This window comes from Coregonus lavaretus (assembly GCF_964263955.1).
Source record: "Coregonus lavaretus genome assembly, chromosome: 16".
NCBI classification, from domain to species: domain Eukaryota; kingdom Metazoa; phylum Chordata; class Actinopteri; order Salmoniformes; family Salmonidae; genus Coregonus; species Coregonus lavaretus.
The window spans coordinates 41,995,359-42,012,156 of NC_140003.1; the positions used below are offsets into that span (position 1 = coordinate 41,995,359).

General features: G+C 41.1%; 1 protein-coding gene and 1 long non-coding RNA gene across 2 annotated transcripts; both read left to right on the plus strand.

Annotated features, from left to right (window-relative positions):
• The first annotated feature begins 451 nt into the window (after positions 1-451).
• On the plus strand, positions 452-9,163 carry LOC311143358. Its single transcript, XR_014614411.1, has 5 exons — positions 452-618; positions 1,856-2,126; positions 4,878-5,006; positions 5,135-5,299; positions 8,462-9,163. It is a non-coding gene; the product is annotated as an uncharacterized lncRNA (long non-coding RNA).
• Positions 9,164-10,378: 1,215 nt separating this feature from the next.
• Positions 10,379-13,797, plus strand: LOC311143465 (protein mono-ADP-ribosyltransferase PARP15-like). Its single transcript, XM_084179281.1, has 5 exons — positions 10,379-10,497; positions 11,289-11,580; positions 11,723-11,868; positions 12,002-12,176; positions 12,324-13,797. Exons 1-5 carry the CDS (start codon positions 10,483-10,485, stop codon positions 12,611-12,613), a joined length of 918 nt encoding a protein of 305 aa, XP_084035407.1. The 5' UTR covers positions 10,379-10,482; the 3' UTR covers positions 12,614-13,797.
• The last annotated feature ends 3,001 nt before the right edge of the window (positions 13,798-16,798 follow it).

Sequence of the window (16,798 nt, forward strand, 5' to 3'; positions counted from 1 at the left end):
ACAGGCAGTACAATACAGTAGACCTACAGGCAGTACAGTACAGTAGACCTAAAGGCAGTACAGTAAAGTAGACCTACAGGCAGTACATTACAGTAGACCTACAGGCAGTACAATACAGTAGATCTACAGACAGTACAGTGCAGTAGACCCGGGTAGTACAGTTATATTATATAGAACAAACATGTCCCCCTGACATGTAAAATAAGTATTAACGTCAGTTCTACTCATTACATTTTTATATGGCACGCTCCACAGCGTTTGCCTATTGACCTTGGCCCCGGTCCACCCCACATTGAGAACAGGAGCCTGAACACAAACATAATGAAACTTAATAATTCATCTTAGATTCACTTCACGTGTTCCATTTCTTACTCATAACAAAACATGCATTTCTGTTGGCTGCAACTTTACAAGCCCGCCGTTCACGCTTGTACTTTCAGTTTTGTTGTGACTCAGCATGTCTGCTATTGGCTGTGCTTACACAAATTAAATACGTTTCTCACATTTCTGGCAGTAAGAGCACTTTTGTTTCCGCCAAATAGCTTGTCAGCACGGAAAGTTGTAAAGTCTCCACATTCACGTTAACTACCAGATCCTGCTCTGTTAAACATCTGGCTGGTAAGTTTACCTTCCTGTTCTGCAGTCTTTAAACGGTATGTTGTGTGAGATATGGCTGCTCCCGCTCTTTTGAAAACCACCAGTTGTTCGTCTAGTTTACGGGACTCTATAGACTTCACTCATTTCCCTCACCAAACCAGAACTGCTTGTACTTTCTCATACTTCCACAGTTACAGCTTATCAACATAAAGTCTAGATGTTGTACAGTTTGTAATGGCATGAGTTGTTGCTTAAAGGAAAGATTCACCCCCCCTCCTCCATTTGTTTTTACACTGCTTCTACCCGCTGTCTATTATCTATGCATAGTGACTTTACCCCAACCTACATGTACAAATTAACTCGACTAACCTGTACATCCGCACATTGACTGCATATATACCCCCCTGTATATAGCCTCGTTATTGTTATTTTGTTTGTGTTTGTTCATTCTTTTTTACTTTAGTTTATTTGGTAAATATTTTTGGTAACTCTTTCTTGAACTGCATTGTTGGTTAAGGGCTTGTAAGTAAGCATTTCACCGTAAGGTCTACTACAGCTGTTGTATTCGGCGCATGTGACAAATACAGTTTGATTTGATTTGATTTGATACGATGCGAAACTGCTTGAAAGGCAGTAGTTCAGATACACATGAAAACAGGAAATGATCCTGGGAATCCACAGAACATCGCTCAGAGATGTAATAATATAATAATAATATGCCATTTAGCAGACGCTTTTATCCAAAGCGACTTACAGTCATGCGTGCATACATTTTTTTTGTGTATGGGTGGTCCCGGGGATCGAACCCACTACCTTGGCGTTACAAGCGCCGTGCTCTACCAGCTGAGCTACAGAGGACCACATATTGTACAAAAACAATATAACATTCAACATGGGTGAATCTTTCCTTTAAGTGTATTTTAAACAGTAATTACATCGAATATACATCAAATATAGTGTATGTCTTCAATAGTGAAAGTAAAAACAACTTTAGAGCAGACTATATTACAATGAGGCCAATGGTTACATCACACAACCCTTTCAATGTTAATTATGATTATTGATAGTTTGTACTCAGGTAATATATTCTGTACAGTATTAGGATCACTTCTATGTAACCTGTTTAATTGTCACTCATCTTTGATTGCATTTTAACATAAAATAATGATGTGTTTTATGCAGGTAGTTGAGTAGTTTATCGTATGCATCATAAAGTTTGAGCCTCACCTTACTGTATGCATCTCTTTTAAACATTTAGACCATGGAATTTCTGAAGTCAAAGAAGACAGACCTGTGCCTGTGGTTATCAAAAGACCCTGAGTATATAATTGAAAAGTGTGAAGATATTTTATCAGTTAAACAAGGAAAAGCTGTTTCCAACCAAGCCACTGTTCCAGCGAAGATCTGTCTTCTTTTGGATACAATCATGGAAAAGGGTGAGAGCCCATGTGTGGAGTTCCATGAGATTCTGAAGAAAGAGCAGGCACGTTATCCAGACCTTGAACAGCATTTCAGCAAGCGCACACAAGGTACAGTAGCATACAGTTTTACGTCAACATTTGTTGTGATTAAAGACATTTAATTGAAAAATTCTTCATATGGTCATTATTACAAACATACACTGCCGGTCAAAAGTTTTGGAACACCTACGCATTCAAGGATTTGTAGAATAATAGTGAAGAACATCAAAACTATGAAATAACACATATGGAATCATGTAGTAACCAAAAAAGTGTTAAACAAATAAAAAATATCTGTTATATTTGAGATTCTTCAAATAGCCACCCTTTGCCTTGATGACAGCTTTGCACACTCTTGGTATTCTCTCAACCAGCTTCACCTGTAATGCTTTTCCAAAAATCTTGAAGGAGTTTACACATACAGTTTGCTGAGCACTTGTTTGCTGCTTTTCCTTCACTCTGCGGTCGGACTCATCCCAAACCAACTCAATTTGGTTGAGGTCGGGGGATTGCGGAGGCCAGGTCATCTGATGCAGAACTCCATCACTCTCCTTTTTGGTAAAATAGCACTTACACAGCCTGGAGGTGTGTTGGGTCATTGTCCAGTTGAAAAACAAATGATAGTCCCACTAACCCCAAACAAGATGGGATGGTGTATCACTGCAGAATGCTGTGGTAGACTTGCTGGTTAAGTGTGCCTTGAATTCTAAATAAATTTCTGACAGTGTCACTAGCAAAGCACCCCCACACCATAACACCTCCTCCTCCATGCTTTACGGTGGGAAATACACATGCGGAGATCATCCGTTCACCCACACCGCATCTCACGAAGACACGGCGGTTGGAACCAAAAATCGCCAATTTGGACTCCAGACCAAAGGAAAAATATCCACAGGTCTAATGTCCATCGCTCGTGTTTCTTGGCCCAAGCAAGTCTCTTCTTCTTATTGGTGTCCTTTAGTAGTGGTTTCTTTGCAGCAATTCAACCATGAAGGCCTGATTCACACAGTCCTCTCTGAACAGTTGATGTTGAGATGTGTCTGTTACATGAACTCTGTGAAGCATTTATTTGGGCTTTAATGTCCAGGGTTGTGGGTAACTCTAATGAGCTTATCCTCAGCAGAGGTAACTCTGGGTCTTCCATTCCTGTGGCGGTCCTCATGAGAGCCAGTTTCATCATAGCGCTTGATGGTTTTTGCAACTGCAATTGAAGAAGTTTTCAAAGTCCTTGAAATGTTCCGTATTGACTGACCTTCATGTCTTTTGAGCTGTTCTTGCCATAATATTTACATTACATTTACATTTTATTCATTTAGCTGACGCTCTTATCCAGAGCGACTTACAGTTAGTGAGTGCATACATTATTATTTTTATTTTTTCTTCATACTGGCCCCACGTGAGAATCGAACCCACAACCCTGGCGTTGCAAATGCCATGCTCTACCAACTGAGCTACATCCCTGCCGGCCATTCCCTCCCTTACCCTGGACGACGCTGGGCCAATTGTGCGCCGCCCCATGGGTCTCCCGGTCGCGGCTAGCTACGACAGAGCCTGGATTCGAACCAGGATCTCTAGTGGCGCAGTGCCTTAGACCACTGTGCCACTCGGGAGTCCTTGGACTTGGTCTTTTACCAAATAGGGCTATCTTCTGTATACCCCCCTACCTTGTCTCAACACAACTGATTGGCTCAAATGCATTAAGACGGAAATAAATTCCACAAATTAACTTTTAAGAAGGTACACCTGTTATTTGAAATGCATTCCAGGTGACTACCTCATGAAGCTGGTTGAGAGAATGCCAAGAGTGTGCAAAGATGTCATCAAAGCAAAGGGTGGCTATTTGAAGAATCTCAAATATAAAATATATTTATACACTTTTTTGGTTACTACATGATTCCATATGTGTTACTTCATTGTTTTGATGTCTTCGCTATTATTATAGAAAATAGCAAAAATATAGAAACACCCTTAAATGAGTAGGTGTTCTAAAACTTTTGACTGGTAGTGTACATTTAATTTTTTTGTCATTTAGCAGACACTTACCCAGAGTGACTTACGGGTTCAATTAGGGTTAAGTGCCTTGCTCAAGGGCACATCGATTGTTCACCTAGTCGGCTCAGGGATTTGAAGCAGAGACCTTTCGGTTACTGGCTCAATGCTCTTAACCACTAGGCTTTTAAATATATTTTATTATAAACATACATACATACACTGAGTGTACAAAACATTAAGAATGCCTTCCTATTATTGAATTGCCCTCATTTCCTCGTGGCATGGACTCTACAAGGTGTCGAAAGTGTTCCACGGGGATGCTGGCCCATTGTGACTCCAATGCTTTCCACAGTTGTGTCAAGATGGCTGGATGTCCTTTGGTTGGTGGACCATACTTGATACACACGGGAAACCGTTGAGTGTGAAAAACCCAGCAGCGTTGCAGTTCTTGACACAAACCGCTGCGCCTGGCACCTACAGTAATACCCCATTCAAAGGCACTTAAGTCTTTTGTCATACACAATCCATGGCTCAATTGTCTCAAGGCTTAAAAATCCTTCTTTAACCTGTCTCCTCCCCTTCATTTACAATGATTGAAGTGGATTTAACAGGTGACATCAATGAGGGATCATACCTTTCACCTGGATTCACCTGGTCAGTCTTTGACATGGAAAGAGCAGGTGTCTTTAATGTGTTGTACACTCAGTGTATGTGTGTTAGTATACATACTATCAAATATAATGGTCAGGTTTGCCAGGTTAAAGGCTGCAAGGTCATGCCATACAAAAGGTCATCATCTAACAAGGCAATAACACATTTGTTTTGAAGTGTCATCCAGCCCAACGGTGTATGCTGATTGCAACAGCACTGTTGATATGCGAAAAGTGACCAATGTCCGAATTACAAAGGACTTGATCATGCATAAAACTTTTCAAGCAGGAGGGACGAATATGTCTGGTGAGTGCTACTATGAATAAGCTAACATGGTCATTCTAATAAAGTTGTGTTGCTTTACTAACAGATAGCACCAGAAGAAGAGCATAAGACAATTGTACAGTTATTTGGACACAAAATGTCTCTTTCAGGAAGTAACCAAGGCCAAACACAACCACGTGCAGATGTGGTTGCAACCAATAACAGCCATGTATCTGCTGAAGAGATAAAAGGTTGTGAAGTCGGTGGCGACCTGAATATGTCTTGGACACAGACCCCAGCTCCAGCCCCAGTCCGACAAGCCTCACAGTGTCCAGGTAAACTATCTCAACCTGATATGTAGCTGTGTTAGAGAGCGGGGGGCCTCATTTATAACTGTTGCGTCAACTGTTTACTCTAAATATCTGCGCAATTTCTGAAAAGACCGCGCACACACAAAAAATATTCAGATTTATCAACTTTGCGTTCGCCAGACATACGCATGTTTCCCGTTATCAATCAGATCAGTCGTAAACTGTGCCGGAGGGAACGAGCATTAGAACTCCGCCCATCACTCACCTTTTATGGTGACAATAATGGCCTTATTTTCTGTATACTTTGGAAGCATCGGAATTAGGCCAAAACAGTATCTAAAGGAAATAGAATTGTCGAACGTGATCAAATGTTTTTGGAGGTGTTGGCAGAATGTTTTATTTTGCAGTGACCTTTGATGTAGCATATCTGACCGTCTCTGCCATTTTCTGAAAGACAAAAAACAATTGCAAATTTGTGTGGACCTGTAAACAGATCGTTTAATTCAATAGTGTTTTGCAATTATTTATTTTCCGAACATAGATATTGTCTACTTGGAAAAAAATACAAATATAGGCCTACTTAGTGTACATACTTCTGTTCACCTGGTAAATTCTACTGTATAAACCGTGTTCCCTTTCGGATGCATAGAGCAAAAACTAGAAGTTTTAATAGCCTATCTAATGGTCCCAATTAAATGAGCAATCTGGTCTCAGAGCACGTCATATTATTTTGTACATAAATCAGAGGCACTCCATTTAGTATATGTTACCTTCGGTATTGTATGTATTATTTTATGGATGTCCGAATTTCAATTCGTATTATATGTTATGAATTTTCAAAATGTACAATATGTTATGAATTTTCTAAAAGTACTATATGCTATGAATATGCAAAATGTATGCTTTTTGACGAATTCTAGCTAGGTGGCTAGGTGGCTAATGTTATCTAGGCTAGGGGTTAGGGTTAAGGTTAGGGTTAAGTTTAGGAGTTAGGCTAAAGGGTTACGTTAGGGGAAGGGTTGGCTAAAAGGGTTAAGGTTAGTGTTAGGCGAAGGGTTAGCTAAAAGGGTTAAGATTAGGCGAAGGGTTTGCTAACATGTTCAGTATTTGCAAAGTTGCTAAAAAGTAGTAAGTGGTTGAAAAGTTGCTAAAATGCTCAAGTTGTTCGTGATGAGATTAGAACTCACAACCTTGGGTTGCTAGTAGTTTGTGATATACGTCCACCAGTCCACCCTGACCAACCACCCTACTGTCATATGTAACCATACCAAATGTAACATATCATACTAATATGAGTATCCCAGATGTACATTTACTATGTTACGTCTAGTCTATGAGACCAGGTTGCAATTAGAGATGGGCATGGTCATTTGTTGTATGGCTACTTCGGAAATAAGAATTCATCATGACCAGAAAAGGTGAGGAATGTATTATGTAATTGTTATGATATTTGCATTATGTATGTTTACAAATGAAACATGCTCTACTCGAGAAATTTCAAAATACAGTATTCAGACGTATTCAGACTTAGTCTACAAAAGTCAATGGAAAAGGTGAACCGTTTGGTCTAACGTTAAACTGCGCTTCGGATCACATAGACCTACAGTGGCTTGCGAAAGTATTCACCCCCCCCCCCCCCCTTGGCATTTTTCCTATTTTGTTGCCTTACAACCTGGAATTAAAATAGATTTTTTGGGGGTTTGTATCATTTGATTTACACAACATACCTACCACTTTGAAGATGCAAAATATTTTTTCTTGTGCAACAAACAAGAAATATGACCAAAAAAATACAGAAAACTTGAGCATGCATAACTATTCACCCCCCCCAAAGTCAATACTTTGTAGAGCCACCTTTTGCAGCAATTACAGCTGCAAGTGTCTTGCGTTATGTCTCTATAAGCTTGGCACATCTAGCCACTGGGATTTTTGCCCATTCTTCAAGGCAAAACTGCTCCAGCTCCTTCAAGTTGGATGGGTTCCGCTGGTGTACAGCAATCTTTAAGTCATACCACAGATTCTCAATTGGATTGAGGTCTGGGATTTGACTAGGACATTCCTAGACATTTAAATGTTTCCCCTTAAACCACTCGAGTGTTGCTTTAGCAGTATGCTTAGGGTCATTGTCCTGCTGGAAGGTGAACCTCCGTCCCAGTCTCAAATCTCTGGAAAACTGAAACAGGTTTCCCTCAAGAATTTCCCTGTATTTAGCGGCATCCATCCTTCCTTCAATTCTGACCAGTTTCCCAGTCCCTGCCGATGAAAAACATCCCCACTGCATGATGCTGCCACCACCATGCTTCACTGTGGGGATGGTGTTCTCGGGGTGATGAGAGGTGTTGGGATTGCGCCAGATATAGTGTTTTCCTTGATGGCCAAAAAGCTCAATTTTAGTCTCATCTGACCAGAGTATCTTCTTCCATATGTTTGGGGAATCTCTCACATGCCTTTTGGCGAACACCAAACGTGTTTGCTTATTTTTTTTCTTTAAGCAATGGCTTTTTTCTGGCCACTCTTCCATAAAACCCAGCTCTGTGGCGTGTCCGGCTTAAAGTGGTCCTATGGACAGACACTCCAATCTCCGCTGTTGAGCTTTGCAGCTCTTTCAGGGTTATCTTTGGTCTCTTTGTTGACTCTCTGATTAATGCCCTCCTTGCCTGGTCTGTGAGTTTTGGTGGGCGGCCCTCTCTTGGCAGGTTTGTTGTGGTGCCATATTCTTTCCATTTTTTAATAATGGATTTAATGGTGCTCCGTGGGATGTTCAAAGTTTCTGATATTTTTTTATAACCCAACCCTGATCTGTACTTCTCCACAACTTTGTCCCTGACCTGTTTGGAGAGCTCCTTGGTTTTCATGGTGCCGCTTTTTGGTGGTGCTCCTTGCTTAGTGGTGTTGCAGACTCTGGGGCCTTTCAGAACAGGTGTATATATACAGAGATCATGTGACACTTAGACTGCACACAGGTGGACTTTATTTAACTAATTATGTGACTTCTGAAGGTAATTGGTTGCACCAAGTCTGGCTCTCAACCAGAAACCTGCCCCTCCGCCTGCCCTGCCGGAAGCTGGGTCGGCGGTTTGTTGGGCCTTTTAAAGTCCTGAGGAGATTGAACGAGGTGTGTTACAGGTTACAACTGCCCATTGATTACAAGAATATTAACCCCTCGTTCCATGTGTCTCTCCTCAGGCCGGTGGTGCTGGTCCACTCCAGGACTTTGAGATTGAGGAGACTCCTCCGCCCCCGTTGGACATCGAGGGGGCTCCGGCGTACACTGTTCGGACCATCCTGGATTCGAGACGCCGGATGGGGGATCTCCAATATCTCGTGGAGTGGGAGGGGTACGGTCCGGAGGAGCGGTGCTGGGTGCCGAGGAGGGACATTCTGGATCCGTCCCTGCTGACCGAATTCCATCGTGGTCATCCTACGCGCCCTGCTCCGCGTCCTCCGGGTCGTCCCCGAGGCCGGGGGCGGCGCACGGCTGGAGCCGTGCGTCAAGGGGGGGGTACTGTCACGGTTTCGGCCGAGGCGGCCCCTCCTTGTTCGGGCAGGTTTCGGCGGTCGTCGTCTCCGGAGTACTAGCTGCCACCGTTCTATGTTTCTTGTTTGATTGGTTTTGTCTGTTTGTCACACCTGTTTTGTGTTATGTCTCATTAAGCACCCTATTTAGTTCCTTGTTGTTAGTTTAGGTGTTGTGTGTAATTGTTCTGCTGTCGTGTGGTTGTTTTGCTCTGTGTTTTGCTCTCTCTCTCATTTTTGGATTATTTTGTAGAGAGACCTGCACTTTGTGCATACTGACGTTTTTGTTCTAGTGTGCGTTTGTTTGCGCCCGTGACCTGTTGTCGGTTTTGGGCTTACTCAAGGACTTTCACTAAAGTGCTTTGGATTTATTCTCTGTGTCCTGCGTGTGATTCCACATCCCACTACACTCCACTCGTGACAATTCCAAAAGGCTTTAAATATAAGGTCACGTGTCCTGTACATTAAAAACACAAAAATATGAATCTTGAAAGGGAATAAATGTTATGCATTTTGAACTCTTTTTTTCAGTCGATGTAGGCATTTTTGCCATATCCCCCGTTATAATTCATCAACTTCCACGATAAATATTAGCCATAAAATAATAAAATGTTTAAAATCATTTTTTCTATGCTCCTAGTTAAATTATCTCTCATCAATAACGTTTTTTTTCAGGATTATTGCATTTATTATTATTTTATTTAAGATTTTCTGTGTCCCTGATATCACTTTCCACCCTGTTAGTTTGTTGTAATTGTCCATTTAAGAAAACAACCCCTTCCTACAATGACACCACATTCAGGAAGTGTCATTATTTATTTGGTGGGAAAACAATGGTGCAAAGCTGCATAAATATAAACACTCAGTTGTATCTATTTGGCCATGTTCCATGTTGTTAGTCTGTATGTCCCACTCATAAATGTCCACCGTGTTAACTAAATTATAGAGAAAATTTACCAAAATATCAAAATGTTAAATTACTTGTATGTTTGATAGAGAAGTTAAAATCCTGTTCAAGTGTTCACCATTATGCAAGCTGAATATTTCTCACTCACAGAACTATGGCTAATTTAGGTTCCAAACGTCTACCCTGTTAGGTTCCACCCTGTTAGGAGGGGCCAGCTAACCCTGGGTTAAGGCTGCTGCTAGCCCAACTTAGAATGTGCAAGTGTGCGTGAACACTCGCTTAGCCCCGGTCTAAGGTGCAGTGTGAACGCGCCATAAATATATGGCTCTGGTACACTACAGTATGTCCATCAGGCATCACCCATATGACCCTCATAACCTGTGAACACAAAACATCAGAAAACACTCTAATCTTGCTTCAATATTAAAAGTCAAGTAAAGAAAAACGAATCCTAATAAAACTGGATACAATGACGTCATGAATGTGTGTAGATATTGCACTGACAAAGAGCTTAGTCTCACCCGTAAGCCAATCTGTTGCCAATATATTTGAAACGGTTAACTTATTTGCAATCGTGTACTTCTGCATGGTTAAGGTTTTGACTGTACATCTTTGCTATTAGCTATAAGTGCTTCCTGAACAAGGAGGAGCATATATTACTAAAGTGAAAGTGAATCACCAGTCAGCCTCTGTCATTTTCTGCCTGCCACGTTGAACGTTTTCAAGTCGACTGTTAGAATAAACACTTAAAGTTAGTCGTTTATTCCACATCCTGTACTGAGACATGGCTAATCATGAAGTAAGTTATTTTCCTTCTTCTGTGTCCTTGTGGTAAGCTATTATCCTCTTCTGCATCCTAGTAGTAAGTTATTTTCCTTCTTCTGCGTCCTAGTAGTAAGTTATTTTCCTTCTTCTGTGTCCTTGTGGTAAGCTATTATCCTCTTCTGCATCCTAGTAGTAAGCTATTTTCCTTCTTCTGCGTCCTAGTAGTAAGTTATTTTCCTCTTCAGCGTCTGTAACTAAGAGGAAGTCAAAAGGTTAGTTGACCCAAATCACTATATTACAGCGTGGTTTCCTTACGCTGTAATTAGTTTAAAGACAGCAATCCATGCTCTGGTTTTGTGTACATGGCCACAGTCTCTTTTTATAATTTGTGGGCTAAATCCAACGAAAGTCAATATCCTCAATATGAGCATTTTACACGCTTCAGGTCCAAATCATTTGAAAGTACCATTGCTTGAGCGAGAGCAGACAAAAAAAAAAATAGACGCTTGATGGTGATTTGGACGCGAAATGCAAATACATTTTTAATATTGGGGATATTGATTTGCATTGTTTTTGGGACACAAATGCTAATAAGAGACTATGGCTAGGTACACAAAACCAAAGCATGCTTTCTTACATTGTCTGTAAACTTCTTACAGGGTAATCACCTTGTAATTTGGGCTTAAACCTGTGTATTGTACAGGGCCGTGCACAGAGCTTTGGTGTGGGCATGTGCTCAAACTGACAGAAGGTCAATTACTATCATACTGTGCGTATAAATATTATTTCACAGCTGAAACGTTACATTTTTTAATGCTTTTTTAGGGGCCTGCAATGCGGAAAATAACGGAAAATAAGGTGAAACTCATTGACTGGCTTCGATCAGATCCATCCTTCATTCTTCAACATCTGCATTGTAAAAGCATTATCAAAGACAGGGAGTATCAAAGCCTTATGAGTGTCCAAGAGCCAGAGGAGAAAGTCATCAAACTGATTGATAAGATCCTTGGCAAAAAAGAAACAACAAGTCTCCAGTTCCTTGATACTCTCAAAGAAAGTGATGTGAATGACACCTATCCGCAACTTCAGCAGTGGATAACCACCGTAGGCTTACCAGGTACTATGATCTTACATTCTACTTGACTCTGTACTCAGAGCATTATGTGGAAATGGGCGTGTGATGTAAAGTAATATTTTAAAAGCCTCCTGTAATGAAGTTGTCATTGGCCCTATGACTGATCTTATATTGTTATCTCCAGAGCAACAGGATAACCTCCCTCAGGATTGGCAAGCCATGCCAGCCACCAACTCTGTCCGGCGCTACCAAATCCAGCCAGGAAGCGCAGAGCATGATGAAGTCCTACGCCTGTTCCAGGCTTCTTGTCCAGGCAATACTATCATTGAGGTACCTCTTGTTCTAAAGTGACTTCGTTAGTAGTTATAACTGTAAATGTGCAGCTGTGTGTAAGCCAAGGTATTGGAGGTTATTGAATGTCTTGCCAATTACTGTAATATGTGTGTTTTTCTCCTTCCCTTAGATTGAAAGGATCCAGAACCCAAACCTGTGGAAAAACTTCCAGATCAAGAAACAAGACATTGACGGCAGGAATGATGGCATGATCAATGAGAGACGTCTTTTCCATGCAACCAGCCACACAACCATAGGTCACATCAACGACCATGGTTTCAATCGGAGCTACGCTGGAAAAAATGGTAAGATGTGCCAAAGGATAAAGTCCAAAACAGGAAAGTCTTGGCTCAAGTAGAACTTTATATAACTTTTCAAGAATCCTTATATTTAGCTTGTGTTTCTCTCTTCTATGGTAATAGTGTCAGTAATGTGTCATAATCTTTCTACAGATGCACTATATGGAAGAGGCACCTACTTCGCAGTCAATGCCAGCTACTCTGCTGATGACACATACTCAAAACCGGATGGCGAAGGGAGGAAGTTTATGTACCTGTGTCGTGTTCTGACTGGACACTTCACACAGGGAAAAGAGGGGATGCTAGAACCTCCATTGAAAGGCGATTCAACGATTCGGCGCTATGACAGTACGACAAACGACCCATCTGATCCAACCGAGTTCGTAGTCTTCCACGACTGTCAGGCATATCCAGAGTACTTGATCACTTTCTTAGGGGTCTAGAGCAACTGTCTCAACTCAGAACCGCTCTTGGACATCCATTGTTAAAATCTAATTTTGAGACCAGCAAAAAATAACCTAAAGAAGTGATTGGTGGTAATGTTGAAAGTGTTGCACCAACGCCTTGATATTCTAGATTTAAATCTGTTATTTCCGTTGTCATCATTTAATTATTGATTTACTGTGTGTCCTATAACCTGGCAGCAATTCACATTGAGATCAAACAGATTGCACCTTTAAACAACAGTCTTATTCAAATGTTTTCAAAGGGATCATTTTTAGCTGTGCACTTATTAGGAAGGGCTGTTGGGATTTTTTTTATTTTTTTTACAATGGTTCTTATATGGTAGCTTTTGGGAACATCAAGTCAGTAAATGTCAGTCACCAGACTCACCACCCATTGCTGGGTAGGAGAGGTATTAGGTTTTTTAAGTAACAGTTGTGATGTGGTTTACTATAGCTCAATTAATCTATCTTTGTGTGCCAGTGTTTTTTCTATGACACATATTAGCCATGCTATTAAATATCCTAGGTTTGTAGAGAAACAAAATGGGGGGGGGGGGGGTGAATAGTTATGCAAGCTCAAGTTTTCTGTTTGTTTTGTCATAATTCTTGTGTGTTTCACCCAAAAAATATTTTGTATCTTCAAAGCGGTAGGCATGTTGTGTATATCAAATGATACAAACCCCCCAAAAATCCATTTTAATTCCAGGTTGTAAGGCAACAAAATAGGAAAAATGCCAAGGGGGGGGTGAATACTTTCGCAAGCCACTGTATATGTACTGCACATTATTCATTAAAACAGAATAAAGTAAGAAAGAAAGAAAGAAAGCATCAGACTTTTGTTTTGTGAATAGACATTTATTCTCTGTATAACGGTACACTACATGGTCAGATTATGCCTGCAAATGCTTACTGTCAAAGTCATGTTACAAAGGCTCCAGGTTTGGTCCCTCCGGGTACTCCCATCCATGCAAACCTTGGAGAGGAAGTGATTAGAAGTCTAGTCACCCAGTAGCTGTGTTGAATGACTACAGAACCACAATGACAGCTATGTTACAGCTAGGCATCTGCTATAGATCATGTCCATGACCATGAGTTGTTTTATCTGTACTGGCAAACCCTGCATTTTTAAATAGACACAACACTAAAATGTGTCAGTTAAAATAAAATACAACTTAAGCTCTTGTTGTGGTGTGTACGGTTTTAAACCACTAGATCTCTTGTTGTGGTGTGTACGGTTTTAAACCGCTAGATCTCTTGTTGTGGTGTGTACGGTTTTAAACCACTAGAGGTCCATAGAGTCAAAGGTCTGCTTTGTATTTCATAAACAAAACATATTTTTTTGTCTGAAAATCATAAGATCTTGTTGTTAATTGCGTTTTTAATTGTGATCAAAACAAACATTTATAGTGTGGACACATCCTTTAGATGACCGATGATGACCCCTTGAATAATGACCCTATATTCAGAAAATGTACTGTATGAAATAACTATCCTGGTGCTCAGGGTCTCTAAAACATGATATCCATTGTCAATACTGTCCATAGTCATTATTCAATAGTAACTCCAAGGGAATAAGATCAGGTAGTTACCTAACGCTGTAACTTCTATTTTGAAATAAAAACACTGTACACAGAGGGGGACAGTACTGTACAGCAGGCGTTACCTAGTCACTGAGGAATTAGCTAGTAATTCTCTATATATAAAGCCTATGTATGTAATATATGTAAGGGATGAATGCAGACTGGAAATAATGGACTACGTGGAAGGGACGACATGCTGCACAGTTTAAAGCCTCTGGTGTGTAGACTATGGGAGGCCACTACATAGAACCATGACTATAATATAATATAATAATAATAATAATATGCCATTTAGCAGACACTTTTATCCAAAGCGACTTACAGTCATGTGTGCATACATTTTTACCACATCAAGTAACTGACGCAAGCAGTAAAATTAGATTTTTTAAAAAAAGATAAAAATACACCTTATGGAACAGCGGGGACTGTGAAGCAACACCAACATAGGCACAGACACATGCATACACACACACACACGATAACATACGCACTATACACACACGTACACATGGATTTTGTACTGTAGATATGTGGTAGTGGTGGAGTAGGGGCCTGAGGGCACACAGTGTTTTGTGAAACCTGTGAATGTATTGTCATGTTTTTAAAATTGTATAAACTGCCTTAATTTTGCTGGACCCCAGGAAGAGATCCATAATAAATACAAATATGTATGCAATATTTATTGTGTGACTCAGCTTCTATCAAACATCACCACCACTGATATAACAGGAGTCAGCTCTCACGACCAAACTCTGTCTCGTCTTTCAGCTTCAAGTCCGCCCCCACGTGTTCTTCTGAATTCAAGGGGGAATTCAGTTCTATTGTGTCAGTGTTGAATGTCAAGAGGCTGCTGTGTAATACAGTCGATTAGATCTCCAGGGAAGTTAACAGCGGTTTGACAGGTGCATGGATTTACCAGGGTTTACTCTGTTATGTGGTCATTTGCTCTTTCTCATTCCTGACTGGGAAGGAAATAAGGAGTCAAGTCCAGGATAGTGGGTTGAGGTTGTAGAGAGTTCACAGGCAGTACAGTACAGTAGACCAACAGGCAGTACAATACAGTATATCTACAGGCAGTACAGTGCAGTAGACCTACAGGCAGTACAATACAGTAGACCTACAGGCAGTACAGTGCAGTATATCTACAGGCAGTACAATACAGTAGACCAACAGGCAGTACAATACAGTAGACCTACAGGCAGTACAGTACAGTAGACCTACAGGCATTAGGGGTGTGAAGAGGTTGTAAACATGTAGGGTTGGAAGTGTTCACAAAGCCAGGGGTTTGAGAGCAGTTAGTGTTAGAGTTAGACAGGACTGTGTCACTAGCATGGGTAGGGGCTTGAGACTAGGGAGGTTGGAAAGTGTAGTGCAGGGGCATAGTGACATCATAAAAGGTACAGGGGCATAGTGGCATCATAAAAGTACAGGGGCATAGTGACATCATAAAGGTACAGGGGCCTAGTGACATCATAAAGGTACAGGTGCATAGTGACATCATAAAGGTACAGGGGCATAGTGACATCAAGGTGCAGGTGCATAGTGACATTAAGGTACAGGGGCATAGTGACATTAAGGTACAGGGGCATAGTGACATCAAGGTGCAGGGGCCTAGTGACATCATAAAGGTACAGGGGCATAGTGACATCATAAAGGTACAGGTGCATAGTGACATCAAGGTGCAGGTGCATAGTGACATTAAGGTACAGGGGCATAGTGACATCAAGGTGCAGGGGCATAATGACATCATAACGGTACAGGGGCATAGTGAAATCAAGGTACAGGGGCACAGTGACATCATAAAGATACAGGGGCATAGTGACATCATAAAGGTACAGGTGCATAGTGACATCAAGGTGCAGGTGCATAGTGACATTAAGGTGCAGAGGCATATTGACATCATAAAGGTACAGCATAGTGACATCATAAAGGTACATAGTATTTGCATTTGTTAAGGATCCCCTTGGCAGCAGCTACTCTTTTGGGGTCCATCAACATTAATTCAGTTATATACAATTTAAACTATTACATAACAATACATTTAATAACACATTTTTACATTTACATTTTAGTCATTTAGCAGACGCTCTTATCCAGAGCGACTTACAGTTAGTGAATACATATATATATATATTTATTTTTTTCAAACTGGTCCACCGTGGGAATCGAACCCACAACCCTGGCGTTGCAAACGCCATGCTCTATCAACTGAGCTACATCCCTGCCGGCTATTCCCTCCCCTACCCTGGACAACGCTAGGCCAATTGTGCGCCGCCCATGAGTCTCCCGGTCGCAGCCGGCTGCGACAGAGCCTGGAATCGAACCAGGATCTCTAGTGGCACAGCTAGCACTGCGATGCAGTGCCTTAGACCACTGCGCCACTCAGGAGACTACACTTTACCAAATACATTTAGTGTGTTCCCTCAGGCCACTACTACACTCTCACATATTTACAACACAACATCCATGTGTACGTGTGTGTAGAGTACGTGTCTCATCATGTGTATGTGTGTCTCTTCACAGTCCCCGCTGTTCCATAAGGTGTATTTTTATCTGTTTTTAAATCTGATTCTACTGCTTGCATCAGTTACCTGATGTGGAA

Excerpts from the sequence above, each read along its gene's own strand:
- LOC311143465 (XM_084179281.1), top strand. Across the intron at positions 11,581-11,722 it reads AACCACCGTAGGCTTACCAG|AGCAACAGGATAACCTCCCT; the intron begins GTACTATGATCT and ends TGTTATCTCCAG. Across the intron at positions 11,869-12,001 it reads CAGGCAATACTATCATTGAG|ATTGAAAGGATCCAGAACCC; the intron begins GTACCTCTTGTT and ends TCCTTCCCTTAG.